At 36.7% G+C, this 23,979-nt stretch overlaps 1 protein-coding gene across 8 annotated transcripts in view; it reads right to left on the bottom strand.

Moving 5' to 3' along the window:
- Positions 1–10,025: 10,025 nt before the first annotated feature.
- KTN1 (kinectin 1) overlaps positions 10,026–23,979 on the bottom strand; it is a 157,577-nt gene continuing 143,623 nt past the window's right edge. For 6 of the 8 annotated variants that reach the window (XM_036734464.1, XM_036734465.1, XM_036734466.1 and 3 more), the window contains 5 exons: positions 23,697–23,780; positions 17,754–17,837; positions 16,644–16,736; positions 11,816–11,932; positions 10,026–10,512 (listed from right to left, as the gene is read on the bottom strand). In XM_036734464.1, coding sequence (XP_036590359.1) covers positions 11,831–11,932; positions 16,644–16,736; positions 17,754–17,837; positions 23,697–23,780 — 363 coding nt within the window. In that variant the 3' untranslated portion in view covers positions 10,026–10,512; positions 11,816–11,830. Of the gene's footprint in view, positions 10,513–11,815; positions 11,933–16,643; positions 16,737–17,753; positions 17,838–23,424; positions 23,509–23,696; positions 23,781–23,979 lie in introns of all 8 variants that reach the window. The other 2 variants (XM_036734462.1, XM_036734463.1) reach the window with 1 other exon arrangement.

Genomic DNA, 23,979 nt, shown 5'->3' with positions numbered 1-23,979 from the left:
TATCATCAAGGAAGACCAAACACAAAGAGACAGAGGTAACTGTTGACTTGGTCAGTACAATAGCCAGGTTTGATAATGGGTTCAACCATACCTTCCCCTCTCAGCTCTAGGAAGCCACTCAGAACAGTTCTGTCTCATTCACTGCCAGGAAATTGAGAGGAAAGTAAAAAACCAAATGTCCCTTTTGCATAGCTCCTGAGTTCCATCATAGCAGCCAGTTAGGGAACTCTTAATGTCTCCTTATGCAAGTCCCTAGACTCTTCATCATTTCTAATTATAAGTCCCTCAGTCACACATGGCCAGAAAGGGATTTTCCTCAAGTTTCCTTACAGCGAACTTGAATTAGGCAGGGAACAAACATGCATGCTCCAAAAAATAGCCCTATAAGTCAACTGTCCCACATTACACTTTGTGGAAAGAGAATGATAAGGGATTTTAGATTCTATAGTCACTGTGCTTGCTTCCAGACTTATTTACCTTCTCCCTTTCCTTTCAAATTTACCTACTACTTATTCAACTTCCCTCAAAGCATCCCTTCTTTCTTCTCCCATCTTTCACCTACCTACTGATCCTACAACTGGATTTATTCTCAGCCCGCCTTTCCTCCCTTCTCTCCCAGTCATGTTCAGTTGTCACTTGGAGAAGCCCTAATAAAAGATAGCTGCTTCCACTCAGGCCTTAGCATGTGGTACTAAGGGAAGAATGATCCAAGTTGTGGCAGGACCTCAGGAGCACAAAGAACACTTTTCAAAGACCAGGAAAACATTCTGATTATATTTCTAAGCACTCCCCTCCCCGAAACTTAGAGCATTAACCTCTTCTAATACAACATTCTTGGAACAATGTAATCATATTCAAAATTTTGCCAAAAAGCAGGCCATTAAACCCTACCTTATGAATTCTTCTATTCTTTATTAGTGCTAAAGTACTGTTGTACCAGCAAGGCAGACAATAAACATTTATTAAGCACTTACTATGTGCCAGGCACTGTACTGAGTGCTGGGGATGCAAAAAAGAGGCAAAAGATGGTCTTTGTCCTCAGACCCCTCGACTACTCAGATGTAAAGGCTCTCTCAATCCAGTGATGTATGTAAAGTGAATAGCAATATTGCTTTGATTCAAGCAGTTAAGAGCCCTGTCTGTTGGACTTTATGCTAATTTCTCTGCTTGTATTTTCTCTGATGTTCAGCGGGCTGACTTTTCCCTTGAACTAGTGAATGTAATTAAAGAAGCTTGTTGACCCCTTTAAAGTTGCTTTCCTTTAAAAGCAGATTAAGGAACCCATGCTAGCAAGCCATCCTGGGTGTGCTAGGGTGCTTGCTGCAACAGATGGGTCGATGCCCACCCCCCCCACACACACACACACCCCATATTATTTTCCCTTAATTGCTAGCCTTTGACTTGATAAAGTACATGATATATTCCCCTCCATTTTCTTTCTCCCCTCTCTCCTTTTATATACTCTCCCATTCTGTAATTTAGTCCCACAAAAACCGCGGATTCATCCGTAGGTGGGACATCATGAGGTTTAGTCTATCACTGTATCGGGCCTATCTCCCCACCATTACTTCTATTTGACTTCTGCTTTCATCCTCCTCTCCTAGTGCATTTAGAAAGAAATCTTTTAAAAGTCTATTATTTTCTTGTTGTCCTTGTTTACCTTTCTTTTGTTTCTGTTGTCGAGGGCGCTTAAGAAACAATTCTTTCAGGTCTAGTTTTCTTTCTAGAAATGTTTTGAATACTTCTTTGATTAAATGTTCACCTTTTCTCATTAGTGGCTAGGTTTGCCAGGCAGATCACCTGGAGTTGCATCTTGCACACCTTTGCTCCTCAGGATGCAGCATTCCATTCCTCCCATAAGTTCAAGTCTTTGTTATTTGAATTTTCTTTCCTTTACATTTGAAAGGTCTTTCTCCTGGTCATTTGCAGAATTTGTCAATGGAGTTGTTCAATTCCACTATGTGTCTTAGAGTTGCAGCTTAGTGACTTTTTTCCCTATGTATTCTTAAGACTGGCACTCTGTTTTCTGTGTTCAGAAGTTTTGGGCAATTTTCTAGTATTCTCTCTTCCATTACAATGTTCAGGATTTTGTGTGTATGTTTAGGGAAACCTGTAATCCTTAAATTGTCCCTATGCGTCCTGTCTTTGAGATAAATGTTTTGCTTGTATGAAAAATTGCTTTTTTAAAAAAACGTTACTGTTTTTTGCTTCTGTTCTTCCAGATTGTCTTTTATTTCTATTCCCACACTCTATTTTGTCTCTTTGATGAGACTTGCCAACACAGATTCAAGTTTTTCTACAAATTATCTCTGCTATGCAGGCCATAAATTCTGCTTTAGCAATTCTTTCTCATTTAAACAACTAAGAAACATTCCATAGTGGTTCTATTCCTTCTTAGTCTTAGGAATCCACAGGGTCCTCTGTCTTATCAGGTGTTCATTCATTTTCCTTTGTGTTGCAGTATTTAGATGTTTAGACTTTTTCACCTGATCTAGAGGCCATATTCCCATTTGTTATAGTTTTTCCTTTTTGGTTTATCTGCTTATGCCCAATGTCTTCGAGTTTTCTTCCTAAGATTTCTGGCAACTTTAGTCTTTTTTCCCTCTTAGTGTCCATACCCACTTTCTGACTCATTCTCCTGAGTGTGGTTTCACTAGGAAATGAACCTCAAAGTTGTCCCAGCTTTCCCACTAGCCTTAGGGCTCTGCCCCAAGTGACTTGGGAAGCTGAGAGGTGAGAACAGAACTGACCCTAGCTAGATGCTAGTCTCTTTCCCTCAGGCTTAGTGGAGTGCTACAAAGCCACACATACATTGTGCTCCAATTCTCTCTGATCTTCAGTTCTTTGGCTGAGCTCTGTTATGGCCCAAAGTATAGCCACAATGCTGTCCTAGCCTGAGTGACCTTATGCATTTTGGATTTGGGAGGTACTAGGAGGGAACAGCTATAAAGAATTATTTTACAAGCCTGAGTCAGATTGTGCAGCCCTGCCACCAGAGCATAGTAGTGGTAGGGAACAGTGCCAAGTACTAGGGGTTAGGAATTATTAGCTTTCTGTTAGTTCTTTGGGTTTTGCCTCATTTGGAGTCTTGATGTCCTAAACCATGGAAATAACTGAAATTGCTCTATCTCTTCTATACATTTCCTGTTTGAGTTGTGAGATGGTGATGTGAGAAATGGTGGGAGCAGTTTTGTTTCCACAGAGTTGAAAGTATCCCTCTCTCCCCCCTCCCCCCAGCTTTAGCAGAATCTAAGTCAGGTGACTGATTACAACTAGTTCTAATCAACTGTGATCTAGCAGAGACCAGGCTTCTGGTCGAGTGAAAGGTCAGAGGCTTGTACTCATGCTTAAATGAGGTATTTGAGGAGGCCATGATGTAGGCAGTCAGGCGGTTGCATCTGGTCAATGAAGAGCCTGGCAGGAGATTGGAAGTGGGAGTCAATAAAAGGACTGGCATCTGTCTGAGTCCTTGTACTCCCCTTACTCTGTTCAGGGGGTGTACCCATTTATTCAGACTGGATAAATGTAAAATATAATTAAAACGTTCCTGGCTTCCCAATGAGTATTGTTTATTCTTAGATAATGTGAGTATTTTTATAACAATAATTTGGGGGCTCATCCGGGATAAAAATAGCTTCAGAAGAAAGGAATTTTTTTCCCCCAGAGAGTGGAAAGGAGCTCCCACTGATTTCCAGTGGGTCCTAGTATCCTCAGGTGAAAATTTCCCTTCTTCAGACTGCTAACTTCCTGCGAGTACTTTTCTGGAATTCTCAGGAGCCCAGGAACATGAATAAAGGGGGAAAGTGAAGGAAAATGGCCACAGACAACATAAGTCAGGTGCCTGAGCAAGGTAGGAATGATTCAGGATCTAAAGTACTGCTTTGTAATGTCTGGGTTCTTTCCAGGCTGAGAAATAAGATTTGCTTGGAACGGGGAAAAGAACTTTCAGAATATTTGACCAAGGTAGGGGAGAATGGATTTCTCCTAGCATTTTTCTGAATAGCCTGTGAAGAAAAATGCTGGCAAACGGGGACAACAGTAGGTTGACCCAGGAAACGGATTTGGAAGTTTGTGGGTGGTAAAAATTCTCTCTTAGGGAGAGGTAGATTGATTTGCATTTCAAAACCTTTCACTGCTTCATGGAAAGGAGGTTCGTGTGTGCTGGGAACACATGGCCTCGAGATGATTCAGAGATATGAAGCATGAAATATTTTATTTTTAATTTAATGCTTGGGATAGGTCTGAATTCAAATTCTAAATTGTTCATGTGCAATGTCTTGTGTAATGTCTTGGCTGCATGTTTAAGGAAAGTTTTATGTTTTATGTTCCTGTAGAAGTTTTTAATTCTAGCAACAGAGAGGTTAAAAGGAATTAATTAGCAAAAAAAAAAAACAGACCTCTAGAAGGCTGTGGAGAAAGAAAACTGAGTTTGGGGGGACTGAGATAAGCTCCTTTAGTATGCAAATTGTTAGTCATTTAACTTAACTTCAGGTTTTAAGATTGGGAAAGAACTCCCTTTTTTTAAGCTTTTAGTGGGAGATTAAGATTCTTTTTGGTTCCAACACTGGTCAAGTTTTCTACCTAGAAATTGAATTGTGAAAATTTGCAAAAAGCCAGCAGCTTTCAGAATTGATAAGGAATCAGAGCCAAAGCAGCCCAGAGGAAGAGAGGGCTGATAGGGAGAAGAAAGCGGAAGACTCTGAATTAAGGTTTAATTAGGTGCTAAAGGTTAAAAAAAATCTGTATGTTTCCATTAACTCAATGTATCTGACATCAAGCAAAGTGTTTTAAAACAGCAGAAATAAAGGGGATCTTCTGTATGATAATCGGCTGATCACTTTAGGGGTTCAGTGGTTTGTTTAGAATGTGATTAAATTGTTAGACATTTAACTTTAAGTTTTAAGGTAAAAGCAGCTAGAGAAGAAGCTTGGTGAGTATAATATTTTTTTTCATTTATTCGAAATGTTTGAGGTAGTTTGGGTCAAGATTAGGAAAGAAAAAGATTGAAATTGGAGTGAGAATATGAAGGGTAGAATATTTGAGTAAAGATTGGGAAAGAAAGAGAGACAGAAGGTGGAGGTAAGGGATTTGGGTGGGGGTGAAACCACAGCTAAGTCCACGTGGCTCTGGGTCCATGTGCTCTTAGCCACTCCCTCCCCCACCCCATGCTAGAAGACTGGGTGTGTCAATCAGGGGCTGAAGCTAAAAGAAACTGTAGCCTGATTGGAAAATAAGGCTGATTAGTTAGTAATGAAAGGTCTTGTTGAATATGGGTTTTGACTATAGTAAGGATATTGATTTGTATAATTATAAAAGAATCTTTGCCTGCATAAGGTATGATTGGATTTTGCTTCCACAGAGATTATATAAAATTATGATTTGAAGCCATATACTAGTGGCAGGAAATTAAGCTAGCCCCCTGAAAATTAGCATATCTAAAAGGGCTAGCTCCTTTGTTCTTAGAAAGGCCTCTAAGTACCTCAAAGGGCTGCCAGGCCCAAAGTAATTCACCTAGGGATGAGATCTTTGTTGATAATCCTGGACTCCTAGTCCACTCTCTTTAGTAACTAAAAGGGATCACCCTCCCATGCTGAGGCAGACAAATGGCGCTATCCCTAAATGAGAACATAGGCAAGAAAGCCACTCTCAACAGCAGATGAGTAAAAACTGGAGTAGTCCTACATGACATAATTTTTTGGATGGCAGAGGGAAACTAAAAATGTTTTAACTTGGAATAAAGAATTGGTGTGTATGAAGACGAGAGGGGGTGAGGGAGCAGCAAACCCATGTGCTCTAAAGAGTCCAAAGCCTTTTCTTGGAAGGGAAGTGGCCACACCTCCTTCAAATTCCTTAGGCTTTTTGTTAATTCAAACTTTTTTTGTAAAAACTCCGAAGAATTGGAGTCAGGAATTGGAATGCCTAAAGTGGGGTTTGGTGAAAGCTGACCAGTGAGGGTCAGGGGGCCAACTTCAAATCTATGTAAATTATAAAAGCAATTTTAATCTGGTTTTTGTTATATATGAATTGATCTTTTAAAAAGGGTATGATAAATATGCACAAGCTGAGTGTGTCTCACAGAGATACCCAAACGGGTCTGGGCAAATGTTAATGCCCCCTTTTGTCGAGTGGGGCTGGAAATTGATGTCTCTGATCAGGATCCAGTGACCTAGGTCTACCCCAGAACTCATTTTAATATAGCTCCCCTCCCAGAATGTAGGCCCATCAATTGGCATCCCTTAGGAACACCTACTTTTTGAAGGACATATTTTTTATAACTGCCACTTAGGACCTTTTTCAACCTGGCAGAAGGGAAGGAGCAGGGAAGGGCAGCAGTTAATGAGATTTAAGTTTTACTGACAGAGAGAAGAGCAGGGGTCAGAAACCAGTCAACCTCCAAATCTGGCTTTTTAAAGTCAGCAGGACCGATTTCTAGTAATTGGTTTTTAGGATAAGATTAGAATTTGACATGTGGGTCCTGGTAAAGTTTTGATTAGTGAAACTTGCCATCTGATGTAAAAGAACCCATCCTCTGGGGGAGATGCCATTAGTTACTTGAGACAGAGAGCAGGTAGATATGATGCTTTTTTTATGGCAGGTCTCTGTAATCAAAAATAAGTAGTTAGTTATAAAAGGAAAGGTTATTTGTCAGAATCTGTTACTATTGTGAAGTTGTGGTACCTAAAGACCTGGAAGGTTTTATGGGGGAAAATGGAAAATTTGATTAATACGAGTATGTGAAATCTTACTGTTTTTAGTCAAATAATTGGGTAAGTTGGTACTCTTGTATAGTCATATGAAAGGTAACATTCTTTCTAAATATTAGTGGGAATAATTAGACAAAGGGAAAAAGAAGTTTGTGAAATAAAGATACAAATGTAATGTTGAATCATAATCCCAGAGACTAAGGCTAGGATTTAAAGTTACTTTGTATCTATATGGAATAAGGTCCTTAATGTTTCAAAGAGATATAAGAGCAATTGGGTATTAATACAAATGGTGTAATTAATTACTGGAATTAAATCAGAGACATTTTCAGTTTGGGGAAAAGAATTTCAATGTAAGTTTCTTAAAGAGAGATAAGTTGTAAAATACTTTTGCATTGATGGGAAAAGTTAAATGTGGTTGTTTGGATCTGAATTCATTCCATGGTCTAAATTAAAACCTAAAGATAAAGTTAGTGTTTGAACCTATCATATTTATATGGTTCAATTTGTAAAGTATATCTCATTCTTTCAGATAAGGCATAGTTAGAGGAGAATAGAAAAGCCTGGGAAACTGACACAAATGTGTCTTATGATCTTAATGAGAAGATTTTATGAACAAGGTTGGAAATGGATGCAAGCTATTTAGGGCTCGCTTTGGAGATGTTCCTTAAGCAACGTGAGATTATAGTCACATCTTAAACTGATTATTGGAACTTGCTATTCAAAGACCTAATGGGACCATTAACTGACTGTTTCTGAGTCTAACTCCAGGTGTGAAGATCAAGAAAGCCTGCCTGAGCCACTGATCCATGATGCCAGCAGCCCTGTGGGGGGCAAGCATGAACTGCAGGTATGATTTCATGGTAAAGTTAAGAGGGCAACTATTTCACATGTGCTGAGGTGAAATCCTTTTGACTTGATTCCTTAATTGAAACCTGGCAGACTTTAAGCCTGGCTCAATGCAGTTTGCAGTTTGACACAACTTCTGCCTGGAGTTGACATGAAGTCGGGGAAATGTTCCCTTACTATAAATTACGTCCCTAATCTCATAGTGGCAAATTTCTATAATCAGAAGGTTTTCTAAGTATAGTAACAAATTTATTAAAATAATTGATTATGGAACATCTTAGGTTGCTATAGAACTGGTACTAGTGTTTTTGTACATGCTTCCGTATAAGTTAAGGTCCTTTAATTCTTGGTAATGGTATGGAGGCAATTAGGTTAAGGGCTTGTGAGAATATTTTGTTATTTGGTTAATATCATGTCTGTCTAAAGTTTTGTTACAATTAGTAATGTTAAAACAAGAATGGCTTGTGGTTTATTTTGTAAATGCCATCAAAGAAACATGGCTAAAATGTTAAGATTTTATACGTACTGTGTTAAAAATTAATTATCTTATGTATTTATGTATGTACTGGGCCCTGTTATTAATTCCTCAGTGAAATATCATCCTCCTGGTGAGGAAATTAATAATGGGTTAATGTAAAGTACAAGAAACTGGGTTGTGATGTGAATTTCTTAAACATGACAATTGGTCAAGGTTCCAATTTTGAATTTGTAAAAAAAAAATGATCAGGGTATAAGGATTAGAAATGGTAACTTAAAATTGTGCTAAGCTAACTTTGGTAGGAGAATGGACAAAAAGCTGATTTCTATAAGAAGACAAGAAGATGCTGAGATGCTGTGCTGGAGATGGCTGGAACAAATACCAAGGATCAGAGGACTTCATTGATGATGTTCCCTGCCAGACAGCTGTATGGGAAGAGACTTTTTGAATCTTAAAGGGACAATTATATTACTGTCTGTATTTATAAAGGGGACTGCCTCCTTTGATTTGTCAATGCGTCGATCAAACCTTCCCATATTTACTTAAAGGGGTGATGGTTAAGGAGAAAAATTTAGAAAAGGAGTAAGGGAGAATTAAAGATGTAGAAACAAAAAAATTTGAATAAAAGAGGGGGGAAACTGTGAGAAATGGTAGGAGCAGTTTTGTTTCCACCTCCCCCCAGCTTTAGTAGAATGTAAGTCAGGTGACTGATTAGATCTAGTTCTAATCAACTGTGATCTAGCAGAGACCAGGCTTCTGGTCGAGTGAAAGGTCAGAGGCTTGTACTCATGCAATTTGAGGAGGGCATGATGTAGCGAGTCAGGGGGCTGCATCTGGCCAATGAAGAACCTGGCTGGAGATTTGAAGTGGGAGTCAATAAAAGGGCTGGCTTCCATCCAAGTCCTTGTACTCCCCTTACTCTGTTCAGGGGACGTACCCATTTATTCAGACCGAATAAATGTAAAATATACTTTTTATAGTCAGTGGAGATGAGGAGATGGGGGCAGAGGGTTCACAGGGGTTGTGTGCAATCCCAGATCTGCTAGGGTTGGGTTCCACCATTTTGACTAAAGTGAGAGGTGTTAGGTGAAGTGGCGACATTCCCCTTCCCTTATATTCCAAATGAGTCAAGTTAAGCCAGTCTAGCTGAAGCAGTAGGTAAGTCAAACCATTGCCACCACCCACAACCACCATCTCTCTGGATCTGGAACTCAAGAGCCCTGGGGATACCAGTGTCCCCCTAGACCACTGGCCCTGCTTCCATCTTAACTCCCATAGCTATCATAGAGAGAAAGAACCCTTGTGAAGTTGCAAACTGGCAACTGCTTCTGCAGATGCTACAGCCTTTCCTCCTTAGCTACTAAAGACTCAGAAGAGAAAGTTCTTGCCAATATCCTTGATATGGTCAAATGGTTTGACATCAGAAATGGATATGGTGTTTCTCTATGGAAACACCATTAAAGATGCTTTACCTTCTGCTTTGCCACTACATTCTAAAGACCACTAGCCTTTCTTTTTGACTTGCAGCTAAAACCACCTCTTTACATTGATCCCCAATGAAATATAAGCTTCTTGAAAACAGGGGCTGTCGTATTTTTCTGTTTGTATCCACACTGCTTTGCACTAGTAAAAACACTTATCAAATTCCTTCACTCTCTTCCTCTCCCTAATAATAGGGCTTGGCTAGCCAGGGGAAATGAGGCACTACACATGAACAGCGCTATCCCTAAATGAAAGCATAGGCAAGAAAGCCACTCTCAAGAGCAGATGAGTAAAAACTGGAGTAATCCTACATGACATAATTTTTTGGATGGCAGAGGGAAGCAGGATAGGGAAGGGAGCAGCGTGATAGAAGGGAAAGCAGTAATAGGAAATTCGGTAGCTCTCCCTTTGAATGATTATTTCAACAAATCCTTTTGCCCTTAGACTACATGTAGATACACATCGTAAGAGTTAAAAATGATAAAATTATTTGAACAAAAGAGAAACAAAAGTCATGTTTGAATAATAAGCATCCCTTTATTTGCTGACACCAGTACAAAAACTGACAACATGAGCAACAACAAAAAAGTGTTTACTTGAGGTTGAAGTCAGAGGCTGTTACTCCCCAAAATGTTAAGTAAAACAGTGTGTACAACATCAGTATTAAAATGTTAGCATTTTAGAGCCTTGTAATCTTTTGAAACTTTATTGAGCAAAATAAGATAAAAGATTACGTTTGTCTTCAGGAATGTAAAGGTCTAATTATCCAAACAGTTTTTATTATAAAACTAAACTCTGAAGGTGTCTACAGAGTTGAGGTTTTTATTTCTCTCTTTAAATCAGTAGTCTAACAAGGATTAGAAAAGACAAAACTCTGTTCAGTGTTTCTGACAAAGTAGAAAGGGTGAAAACATAAATAAGGCTTTAATTTGGCAAAATATAATACAATGCCTTCTGCTATCCTCAAATGAACAGTTTAAGTTTCCCAGTGACGTCACTCTGCAAAAGAAAAGAAATATATACATTCAAAACAAAGAAAGGAGATGAATTCAAAAAAAAAACTGTTGAATATACTATATGTTCACAGCTTACTTGGGTATAGTAACGGGTATTTTAACTATGTTTGAAGTAACACTGAGCCTATCTTTTAAGTTTTAAAAACATCATCATAAGCTTAACAACAGTAAACAAAAACAAATAAACATTAAAAAAAAAGAGGAAATCTTACCCTGCATCCTTAAGTTTTTAACAAGGCTAACTCTTCGATTTCAAAAATACGGGAACTTTAAGATAGGCAGAAAGAGGTTGGTCATACTTTAGAAGACTTATGACTAGTAGACCATAGATGTCATGGCATTTCTGGGACGCACATACCTTTCAGGGTCTCTGGAGAACCATCCTAAAAGCCTAGTACATACAAGTGTACAGAAAACTTGGTGCATAGCACTCACTTGGAGATGATTAGTTTTACCTACAGTTACCTGAATCCCTCAAGCCAAAAAGAACATGTATCTCTCCCAAAACACCAAAACAAATCAACTTACCAAGGCACAGTAGCAATTTAAGAAAATATCATGCTGCTACTCATTTAACAATAGGCTTAACTTTAACTAAAAGCCTCTATTTTCATAAATCAAAGAGAAATAGTTCTCTTGGAGTATCCTACAGATAGCTAAAATTGTTAAATACTTAGCAAAATTTCAAAGTTTTAAAAAAAATTTTTAAATTCTAAAATTTTTTTTAAAATTTTAAATGAAAATATTAAAGATTGGTGTGAATATCAATTTTTTAAAATCAAGGTTAGATAACTACAAAATTGTACCAAGTATCTTATGTCACCAGCACAGAATAATTCCCTAACGTTATTTTAGAATCATGTAGCATTACCAAACATCAAGGTTAGAAAAAACTAACAGAAACACTGCAAAGCTTCAGCAATCATGGAAATTAATAAAACCTTTTTTTTTCTTAAAAGGCAAACTTAGCTCAAAGTAGACAAAGAATTGCAGCGATACAAAATTAAGTTGTAACTAAGAATTCCAGGTGTTTTTTGTCAAGCCGTAAGCCCTCAGGCAATACTAAAGGCAAGAAAATCTGTTCATAAGATTATTTCCCTCAGAGAACTGGAAGTCATCAGATGCCATATCCACACTTATTTTGATGACACCAAGTTGAATAGTTCTAAAAGTGCTGCTGTGATAAATCCTGTCTAATTTTAAAGAATGCTCACTTATATTAAAATCACTGTCATGCAGCACCTGCCAATAAATTGTTTAGCATTCTTCATTCATTTCTTACTTACTATCTGAAAGTCTTCTCATTCCTTTGTGAGCTGTTGGTTTACTGCCTGGAGTAGCTGCTGTAACTGTGTCACAGTCTGGTTCAGACTTACAGATATTGTCTCTTTCTCAGAATGCTCCTAAAACAAAGGATTCAAAGGCAAAAAAAAAAAAAACCACTTTTTTTATAATTTGAAGCAAAACAATTTCCAAACAATACCAGAAATAATTTATAGCAATTTTATCTTTAACATATTATGAGTCAGCTAAAAAAAAATCATGAGAATCATCTGCATGGAAAATACAAGTTATGTTTCAAAGGACGGTGATAAGGTAGAAAGGCACAGAAACCTTATCACTAAAGCACAACATAAAAGTGTTTGATCAAAGCAAGGGGGAAGCAAGCAAATCAATCCCTATGAATAGTAGGGCACTTGCTTTGATTTGCTTTTTAAACGGTGATTCAACAGCTTCATTTTGTATACAATATTACATCATTTAAAATTTACCATATATTTCAGTTGCGTCTGACTCCCCTATGACTCCCTTGGGGTTTTCCCAGCAAAGATACTGGAGTGATTTGCCATTTCCTTCTCCAGCTCATTTTACTGATGAAAAAACTGAGGCAAACAGAGTTAAGGGACTTGCCCCAGGTCCTCCAGCTAGTAAGTGTCTTGAGGCCAGATGTGAACCGAGGAGGATGAGTCTTCCTGACTCCAGGCCTGGCACTCTCTCCACTTCGCCTCCTAGCTGCAATTCATACTAGAGAGGAATTCCTGCTCTAATATATTTAACAAGTACTCATCCAGCCTCTGCCTGGAGCCTGGATTGAGAGGGGAACCTACCACCTCTTCAGGCTGCCTTTCCACTAATAGATACCTCTACTTGTTAAGACATTTTTCCTGACATGAAACCTAAATTTGTCTCTTTGCAACTTCTACCTATTGCTTCTGGTTTTGCTCTCTGGGGCTAAGCAGAACAAACAATCCTTCCATGTGACAGCCCTTCAAATACCTTAACACATCTATCAAGTCTCTCTCTTCTCTTCCCCAGATTAAATTTTCCTTCAACCAATTCTTCTCTGACAAGGATGCAGAGCCCTTCACCATTCGGGTTACCCTCTTCTAGCTGACCTCTAACTTCTCTAAGCTAACTTTGCAGACTGTAGTACCCAGAACATATTCCAAAAGCATCTCACCAGAGCAGAGCACAGTGTATCACCTATACCACCTATGCCCAGAGTGGTCTAAAGGAGCAGGATTACTTCTGAGGGGCGTTTTGCCACTGGGGTAAAGCACACACCAGAAGCAGAATGTTGCAAAGAAAGCACAGAAAAATGTTCCAGGATTTAAAAGAATGGGAGATGAGAGATGAAGATGGGAGGAGTCTGGGTTGGTTCATTCTAACAACAGTTCCATTTATTAATTTTTTTTAAAGTCCATACTTGTAATTTTTAATCAGTGAAGGGAAGTTTAAGGGATAAAACTCCCTCTACCAATGATTATCTGGCAAATGTTCTATACACCTCAAGAGCCTTAAAGTTTGCTGGGGCACTGAGAGTTTAAGCAACTTGCCACGTGGGTCAGGGATATGACCTGAACCCAGATCTTCCTGACTCCAAGGCCAGCATGTATACTTGACATCACACTTCCTCTCACCTACTATATTTCTATCCTGTGTTGCTCTTAAATGAAGGACAAGTTTAAAATGGATAACAGAATGTCTAAGGATATATGGACAAAATTTACTGTCTAGGTAAGATATCCACTAGAGAGAAGCAAATATTGCTATATCATTCCACAGCAAAAAGGAGGAGGAGAGAAAAGAAGGATTTCCTAGAACCCGTGTCACACATTTGAAATTTCTTGGGAATGAAGACATGGTTCTTACCATTCTCCTTCCCTCTACAATAGTATATTTCACATTTGATTAAATACTGGCTTGTAGTTTATTTAAAATTTGAGTTACAATACTACTAAGAGTTGAAGAATATGCTGAACAAGTTGACAAATCAATTCTCTTGCAATCACTTCCCAAATTCTCAAGATATCTAAAGAACTCAAAAGAAGTGTTGTTTAAGGGCAGAAAACAGCTCCTATAATGCTGCAGCACTTCCAGTGCACTTAAAAATGATAGAAAGCAGCATATTTTTGGTACAGGAGAAGTGAAATGGAAAGAAGAACGTTTGGGATTCCCACGAAAAAGTTTCAGATTTGGTCTTTGGAATGGGCAAAGCTTTTAAAGAATGATGACCTATCCATAAAATAAACAACCCACCCACTCTGAGGAATATCTTAAAACTACTCAAACTTGTAATTCAGCTTTTTCATTTCTCTGTTAACCAAGTCAGCATATTTCCTAGTATAGTCTCATTTTGCACAGAATATATTAAATTCATCTATTTAATTTAAATACATTTAAACCCAAGTATCACAAGCTGATATGTTCTGTGGGGCCAAGATGGTCATTACATTACAGACTGTGCTGATGACATAGCATTCTAGGAAATGCATTTGAGTCGTTATCAAGTCAGACTGTCCAAAACCAAGATTAACAAACTAGCTACCAATACAAACCACTTACTCATTCAACAATTTATTAAGAATCTACTATATGCAAAGTACTGTGCTAGACTAAACATTAAAAGGGAAGTCCAAACCCCTTCCAAAAATCACAATTAAGAATGTTGGTTGGGAATAAGGGGATTTTCAGACTTCATCTGACTATATTACAACGGGCATTAAAAAAAGCTCTGTAACATGACGAAACAGGAAAGTGATAAATGCTGGAGAAGATGTGGGAAAACTGGAACGCTACTGTATTGTTGATGGAGTTGTGAACTGATCCAACCATTCTGGAGAGCAATTTTTAACTATGCCGAAAGGGCAATACCACTTCTAGGGCTGTATCCCAAAGAGATCATACAAGTGGGAAAAGGACTGATATATACAAAACTATTTAAGGCAGCTCTTTTAGTGGTGGCAAAGAATTGGAAACCAAACGGATGCCCATCAATGGCGGAACGGCTAAACAAACTGTGGTATATGAATGGAATGGAATGGAATACTATTGTGCTATAAGAAATGAGGAGCAAAAGGACTTCATTACAACCTGGAATGACTTAAACGAACTTATGCTGACTGAGGGGAGCAGAACCAGGAGAACATTATACACAATTACAGACACACGGTATCTGTAAGGACTAACTTTGATAGACTTGGCTCTTCTCAGCAATGCAAGGTTCTAAGACAGCTCCAAAAGACTCATGATGGTAAAAGCTATCCACCTCCAGGGAAAGAATTACAGAGTCTGAATGCAGACTGAAGCAAACTATTTGTTCTCTCTCTTCTTTTTTGTTTTGTTTCTTCTTTCTCATGGTTTACGCTATTGGTTATAGTTCTTCTTTACAACTTGACTACTGTGAAAATAAGTTTAATGTGAAGGTATATATAGAACCTATATCAGATTACATACCATTTTGGCAGGGAAGGGGGAGGGGAAGGAGGGGGAAGAATTTGGAACTCAAAAACTTGTGGAACTGAGTGTTGTAAACTAAAAATAAAAAATAAATTAAAAAAAGAAAAAAAAAAAAAAAGAAAAAACTCTTTGGCAAGCCCAGTACTTTGGATTAATGGATTAGAGCTTCTTTTCAGGCTTTCCATTTAAACCACAAAGAAAATAGTTCCTATTTCCCTAGTTTTGTTTACACTTCTGAAACCTGCAACCCAACTTTTAAATCAAAATGACCAAATATCTTAACATGAACTTACATGTTCATGAAGCTTCCAACACATTCAGATGAAAAAAAAAGTTAGGAGAGATTACAAGGACAGATTATTAAGTTCAAAAGTCTTCATTTTGTAAATGAGGGAAACTTAAACCCAGGGGTTACTTGCCCATGGTTCACACAGCTATTCAGTGGCAGAATTAAGATCAGAATACAGGTCTCTCAATGACAAAATTCCAGTACTCTTTTCACCACACACACCACATGACCCTTCAAAATATAAAACTTAACTCTTATTCATTAATTTGCTGTTTGCTTTTCACAACAACAGATGAGAGTGTCAATGTCTTCAGGATAACATAACCAAAAAATAGAATTCTATTTTAATTATTTAACTAGACGTTAAAAATTGCTTCATTATGATATATTACAACTTCATTTGGATGGAGAAATTGTGATGGGAAGAACAGTTGTTAAACAAAAAATACTAACCCTAGTAAAGAAATAATGAGAAGGTCTGATGCTGTATCACTTTACTTAAAGGAAGTATTGCCCTGGTCCATCAGTAGTAACCTAGATACTTACAACTATAAAAGCTTTCATGGGTACACATGAAAAATGCAGGTGGATGGAGGGACTGAGAGAAAACCAGAGCAGCCTTTCATACTGTCTAATGCACAGTCCCAACCAAACCAAGACTGAGGTAACTTCAGGAACTAAAACAAAATAAAGCAAAACAGCAGCTCCCAATATGAACCTGCTCTTTCCCTTCTCGGGTACTTCTGTCCCTCTACTTCACCAACCAGGTAAGGGTTGAGTAGTGCTGTATTTCAAATTCTCTAAGTTAGTACCCTCAACCGCAGCACTATATCAATTTTTTAAAAAAGAAACAAAAATATCAAAAGCAGAAGTTATCTAATAGCTGCAATTCAAGGGTAAGAAATGTAAAAGATGGAATTACTTTCTAATAAGAAAGTGAATTTGAGTTCAACATAATTGTTGGTAACAGATTATTTTTCCAGAGGATTTTTTCCAGTCACAGTTGGGTTTTTGAAGTAAACATCATTCCCAGAGATTATAATGCAATTAGTCCCTAAAGAAAGGGGCTTGAAGAAAATACACACCACTTCTGAAGAAACATCACTATTTTCAATAATACTGGTGTCTCCAGCACCCTTTGCTATTTTTGACTGAATAAGATCCAATGACTGCTGAGCCTATAAAAAAAATTACAAGAGACAAGTTAGCAACTACTAAAGGATAAACAGCATTTTTGACAAAATGTGAGCTCAACATAAAATCAGGGTGTAGACAAATATTCCTGTCTTCAATGATACTTCCTCTGAAAAACATTAACTGATTTTACTTATATCAATAATAACTTAAAGTCAACTTAATGGAATCAAGAGGCTTTGATGAAAAGATATCAAGACAGGCATTTATTTAGGTTTGTTCAGAGAAAAGCAAAGTATTAAAGAAAAGCTTTATGAAATTGTGTTTTAAGATACTTAAAAGATTTAAATACAATGCCCTTAAGCTTATATATCATTAAAAAAAAACCTTTCACTCACCAATCTTATGAAATTATTTCTGAGTGTAATGCTAGCAAAAGTTTCCCTTAAAATTTACCCGCAACTATGAAAGGCAATCAAGCATCTATTTCATGAATACCACTGTAGCTCAAGTGTTAATGAAAACTAATATGAACATATTCTAATGTGTTACATATAAAGCAGCAACTGTTAAGCCAAGATAAATGTAACTTGGTTTTAAAAGTAAGATTTCTCTACATGTCAGACTAAATTACTCAAATGAAATTTAATTCTATACAGAAATAATGAATAGAAATACATTGCTGATATACACCATCTGCATACATATCTTCTAGTTCTATACTTGAGGTAAATATCGCAAACAGAATATGCTTTATAAACAAGGACCTATATACAGAAAAAAAATTATATGGATGCATTAGATTAAGTATTGGGCAGCCTAAAAAAGGTCTGTTACAGAAAAACTTTTAAGTACCCTGAACAGTAACTGATTTAACTGCTTTGAAATTTGTAGCAAAATAAATGTTCGTAGGAAAGATCATTGAAAAACAAACCACAGCATAAAACACAGACTTAAAATTGCACAGCCAAGGAGAATTCAAAACTGAGGAGCTTACTTAAAGCTTGTTTAGGATTTAAACGTCAATGAAAATTAACCTTCAATACACAGAGCTATGTTACCTTATGCAGGTCACCAGCTACTTTCTGTCTTTCGTTTTGTTCCATTTTGAGTTTTGTAAGTGTTTCATTTAATTGTGTTTTCAGCTGTGAACATAAAGCAAGACCATGATGAAATCAATTTGTATTCTTCTCAGAATAAGCCAGTGCCTCAATAACTGCCAATGGAATGTGATCACTAACTGTCACTAGAAGAAGGCATTAGTCAATGCTGCACCAGACAGATGTACAGGAAAGCTAAGCAGAGGTGGCTCCACCTGCAATACTAAATACAAGGAAAGAAAGCCATAGGAATAAAGTATCTAGAAAGGGCAGAAAAGAGCAAGTGCAAAAACAAAATGAGGAAAATGCCTTAACAAGATATTTTCATTCACTATTCATGAAGCAGCTATTTAGATTATCTAAAATAACTGATTCTGAAAATACATTATAATCTGGTTATTAAAGACTCACTTGAATTAGAATGGCTACCAAAAATGGAATAAATGTAATATTAATTAATATGAATATATTTAAACGAAAAACCAGAGGGCTAATTTAAACATTCCAGTAAGGTGAAATCTTGAAAAAATGAAAAAATATTACTATTTAAAACTTCATTACGATGATAACTATAAAAAGCAGCATTATGTACTCACTGGCTCAAATTATACTGTTTTCTTAAAACAGTCTTCTTAAACTGTTTTAGTTCTTGATTAAAGTTACAGTTTTGGAGAAAGTTTAAAAAATAATCTTAATCCCAACAAAGGAGTCCTGTGATTCACTTAAAAATATTTTCCTTTCATCTCTGATTACTATTCTTAGTAAATCCACAAAAATATTGTATAAGGAACATAATAAAATCAACATTAATCCCATTATACTTTTGTACATATCCACACACATACATTATCCATTTCATGTGTGTATTGGGTACTCCTAGTGTGGAAATTCCATCCACCATCATAGATTAACAGTTTGTCTGTAACTTTAAATCTTGGTCACAGGTCTACTGTGTCTCAGAGACAGGATTTGAAACTTAGTCCTCCTGACTCCAAGTCCAGTCTTCCACCCACTAAGCTATGCCTCCTCTTTCATTCATATTTTCTATAAAAAGCTCAGAGCATGAAAAATGCTCAGGTGGGTCCTCCTGTAACTTAGGAGCCTCAAAAAGGAGGTATATAAGAAAGGTATTTCAGAAGTTCACTGGAGGGTAGGATCTGAAACCTAATCTGAGGTCCTCAAATTTAAATACGTTGCTTCTAATTCTTCATTTATATCTCTTCACAATAATCGGAAAATTTTTCAGTGGAAGAAAGATACAACGAATCCTTATCAGTTATACTCTAGATAACATTCATGCTTTGGGTAGCAACTGGACTAACCTTCAAGGTTAACCCAGCTCCACTAATCTAGGAGGATTTTATTTATACATATTTATTATGGTCATACAAACTCTGGACATGCATTTTTGGTTTATGTTGCTTATAAAGGCAATAATCAGAGTGATTATATATGAGGTCATTTCGCTTTAAGCTCAAAAAAGAGGCAGACAAAAAAAGTTATCAAGAACCATACAAACTAAAACTGCAGTGCTATGGATCTCATGTTACACAACTTGCTAAAGATCACAGAGGGCCAAGATGGCAAAGAAAAGGCAGGGTCTCACTTGAGCACTCCCAAATTCCCCTCCGAATAGCTTTAAATAATGCCTCAAAATGAATTCTGGGGTGAAAGAACCCACAAAAGGATAGAGTGAAACCACCTGCCATCCCAATAGGTCAATAGAAAAGGTCTATCAAACTGGGGTGAGAGTGGGGTGCAGTCCAGTGCAGGCAACACCTCAGCAAGCTAGCAGCAAGTCTTGGGAGGCAACTGAACTGGCAGCAGTGGCCTCCAAAGCTCTCAGGCCACAAGTGACAAGGGTGTCAGACAAGTGATCAGAAGGATAGATATTACAGGGAGCTCTTTGCTGGCCCTAGGTGCAGGACTCTGTTTCATTGCCCATACACAGACCCAGATCTGTTGCAGTCTGAGGAGACCTGAAGCTTGGGACAGTGTCCTCTCCTCCCTAGGAGCAGAGCCTCACTTTAAGGTAGAGTTAAAAGTTAAAAAATAGGCTGAAAAAGTAAGCAAAGAACAACAAAAAGAATCTGACCATATAAAAATCACTATGGGGGCAGGGAAGAACAAAACACAAACTGAGAAGGACAACAAAGTCAAAATGGCTACATCCAAAACCTCAAAGACTTGGTCTCAGCCCCAAAAAGAATTCCTGAAGAGCTCAAAAAGGATTTTAAAAATCAAAGAGGTGGAGAAAAAATCAGGAAAAGAACTATTTGACAGTGGTACAAGAAAATCATGAACCAACAGTCAAAAGCTTGGTAAAGGAGACACAAAAAAAATACTGAAGTTAATACCTTAAAAAACAAAATAGGCCAAATGGTAAAAGAGGCACAAAGATCCACTGAAAATAAGAACTCCTTAAAGAGCAGAATTGGCCATAAGGAAACAGAGGTACAAAAATTCACTGAAGAAAAAAATTAACCAAATGAAAAAGGAGGTACAAAAAGCCCACTGAAGAAAATAATTCCTTAAAAATCAGAATTGAGCCAGTGGAAGCTACTGACTCCATAAGCCACCAAGAATCAATAAAATAAAATCAAAAGAATGAAAAAATAGAAGAAAATGTGAAATATCTCATTGGAAAAACAAGTGACCTGGAAAACAGATCCAGGAGAGACCACTTAAGAATTTTTGGACTACTGAAATCCAAGATCATCTTTCAAGAAATTATCAAGAAAAACTGCTCTAATACTCTAAAAACCAGAGAGTGAAATAGCAATTGAAAGAACCCACCAATCACCTCCTGAAATTCCAAAAATGAAAATGCCCAAGAATATTGTAGTCAAATTCCGAAGCTCCCAGGTCAAGGTGAAAATATTGCAAAGAGCCAGAAAGAAATAATTCAAACATTGTGGAGCCAGAGTCAGGATAACACATGATTTAGCAGCTTCTACATTAAAAGATCAGAGGGCTTTGGAGTATGATATTCTATAGGGCAAAGAAACTAAGATTACATCCAAGAATCACCTACTCAGAAAAACTGACTATAATCCCTCAGGGGAAAAAAACGGACATTTAATGAAATAGGTAGGACTGTCAAGTATATCTGATGGAAAGACCAGAGCTGAATAGAAAATTTCACTTTTAAATACAACACTCAAAGCATAGAAAGGTAAAAGGGAAAGAAAAATCATAAGCAATTCAATATGGTTAAACTGTTTACATTCCTACGTGGTTAGATACTTGTAACTCTTAAGAACTTTCTCATTATTAGTGCTGTTACGAGTATAAATAAACAAAGGGCATGGGTGTGAGTTGACTATGATGGGACATGTAAAAAAATAAAATATTTTGAGCTGCTCTTTTTGTGATGGCAAAAAATTGGAAATTGAAGGGAGGTCCATCAATTGGGGAATGGCTGAACAAGGTGTTGCATATGATTGGGATGCAATACTTCTGTGCTATAAGAAATGGCAAGCAGGATGCATTTTAGAAAAACCTGGAAAGACTTACATGAACTGATACAAAGTGAAATGAGCAGAACCAGAAGACTGAACACAGTAATAGCAATACCACATGATGATCAACTGTGAATGACTTGGCTATTCCCAGCAATACAATGATCCAAGACAATTCTGGACTTATGATAAAAATACTATCCAAGTCCAGAGAAAGAACTAATGGAATCTGACATACTTGTTAAAACTTTCTTTTTCTTGTTTGTTTGGCTTTTTTGGGGGGGGGGGAGGGGTGGGGGGGGTGAAGAATGTGGGGACGTGCCTGTGTTTTCTTCTACAACATGACTACACAGAAATATGCATGACTATGCTTGTATAACCCATATCAAATTGTTTGCCTTCTCAATAAAAGGGTAGAGGAGGGAAAAAGGGAGAGAATTTAGAACTCAAAATTTTAAAAAATGAGTGTTAAAAATTGTTTTTACATGTAATTGGGAAGAGAGACTGGAAGAATGTCTTCTTTTGTTATTAATGCAAACAATGTATGTGGTATTGGAATTATCCTTTAATGTTTAATAGAATTCACATGTGAATACAACTGGTCCTAAAAGATTTTTCATTTCATTTTCATTTATAAGTTGTTCAGTTTCTTTTTCTGATACTGGGTCATTTAGTCTCTTTCTCCTTTTGATAATATGGCTATTCTATACTTTTGTAAGTATACATTTACTTCCTCTAAGTTATTAGTTTTGAGCAAATATGTATACATAATAACTGATATAATTATATGATATACCATATCACTATAACGAAAAATAAACACTGAAAAAATAATGTGCAAAGAGATTGGAAGTCCAAGGAAGGTTCTATTGAAAATGGAAGAAATTATTTTTTGAATATATAAATCTAGAGTAAAATAGTAATTAAAGTAAAATAGTTCCTCATATAGTCCTGTAGCATGATCTCCCATGCAATAGGCAGTCATGATCACTACACAGTCATTGTAACCTTTTGATAGAGATGGACAGAACTATAGCCATTTAAAATACACACTACAAACATATCTTTCATCTTCAGGGAAAACAACAGAGCATAGCTTGCTGGCATAACATAGCTCAGTGATGATACACTGTTCCTAGAAGATGGTACAAACACTTCTTGTAGCAATACTAGAAAAGTATGGTTGGAAAAACCACTGCATATGAATGAAGACAGCAAGTGTTCTACTTTGGCATGGTAGCAGTGTTGAATGAAGGAGTCCTAAATAATGTATTTCTTGTATTTAAAGAAGTTGATTTGGTTTTCTGTTTGCTTTTTAAGGAAACCAAAAAGTAAAACCTGGTTGGAAGGATCTAAAATGCTTGTTAAAAATATAGTAAATATTTGGAATTAAGATAGTCACATCTGCCCCTACCACGAAAACTAAAGACAATCCAAACCATAAATTTTGGATCCATTTAAAAATCAGATTTAACTCTAATACAGTAACAGTTTTTCACTGTGCAAAAGGCTCAGAATAACCTAACTTAGTAATACTTCAAGTCTATATATATATATATATTTTAGCACCAAATACAGCAGTTGTATTCTCAATGATACCCTGACGGTATAAAGATGGTACAGTATGCTTTCTCCAGCCCCACTTCCCAGATGGGTTTAGATATTATGGAAAAATATGCTAATAAGCTAAGCAGTTGTGTTCTTTTCTAAAAAGAATGGGGCGCACTTCTTATAAACATACAAGGATTCAAGCTAAAATGCCAACAAAAACTCCACATTTATTGTTCTCAATTAGCTACATCTAAAAGATTTAGTGAAGGTCCCTTTTAGCTCAAAATCTATGATCCTATGAATATCTTTGCAACTCAACAATTCTTTATTTGTATATTTATAACCTTTGTGCACAAAAATAAAACAGCTTCTGGAAAGTTAAGCTTCATAAAATATAAAAAAAGGTATGAAAAGAGTTGGAAGCAAACATGCCATTGTTAGGAGATAAGAAAAGAAGATAATTTTAAGGACCACCAGAATACAAAAATAATCATAATTTAGAAAAAAAAGTGCCAAGCTAAAGATGTTAGCAGAAAGAAAAGGTTTTGGTGGTTTCTCCACATACCAGAACAAGTATTTTGAGAGCCTATTTTATACCCAGTGGAGAAGAAACTTCTTACCAAATCTAGCTCTTCGTTCTGTCTTACTGCTTCAGAATATGAATCATCAAGTTTTTTCTGCAATTCAGTCAACAGATCTTTCAGCTGAAATGAAGTTTAGAGTTTAAAATTGATCTCCTTGTGATGTTCCATTTTTCTTCTGCTAAATTATTAGGATATCCACCTGACAGAACCTCAGCCATGAACTGCCCAAATCTTATACTGAAATATTTTATCACTTGTCAGAAAATTAATTTCAAAAGGGCAACATAGTTGAGAGAAATTACATTTACCTCTCTAACTTCCGAAACATAAGTGGATCGTTCTATTTCTGCCTTCTCTAGTTCACTTTCCAAATGTTCTCTCTCTCTTCTCAGCTAGAGATAGATGGAAAAAAAGGTTAAAAATACTTAGTTTTGAAGATTTTATTTTTGTTGCTTCCCTACAACCAAAAAAAATTAACTCATAATACTACTCTTGAATAGAAAATTACCCTCTCAAAAACTACTTGGCATATAATCATTTAACAATTAAGATAGAAAAAATCTTTTAAAAAAAATCACAATTCTTATTAAG

The sequence above is a fragment of the Trichosurus vulpecula genome, chromosome 8, assembly GCF_011100635.1.
Source record: "Trichosurus vulpecula isolate mTriVul1 chromosome 8, mTriVul1.pri, whole genome shotgun sequence".
Lineage (NCBI taxonomy): Eukaryota > Metazoa > Chordata > Mammalia > Diprotodontia > Phalangeridae > Trichosurus > Trichosurus vulpecula.
This window is presented reverse-complemented; position numbering and strand designations above follow the sequence as displayed.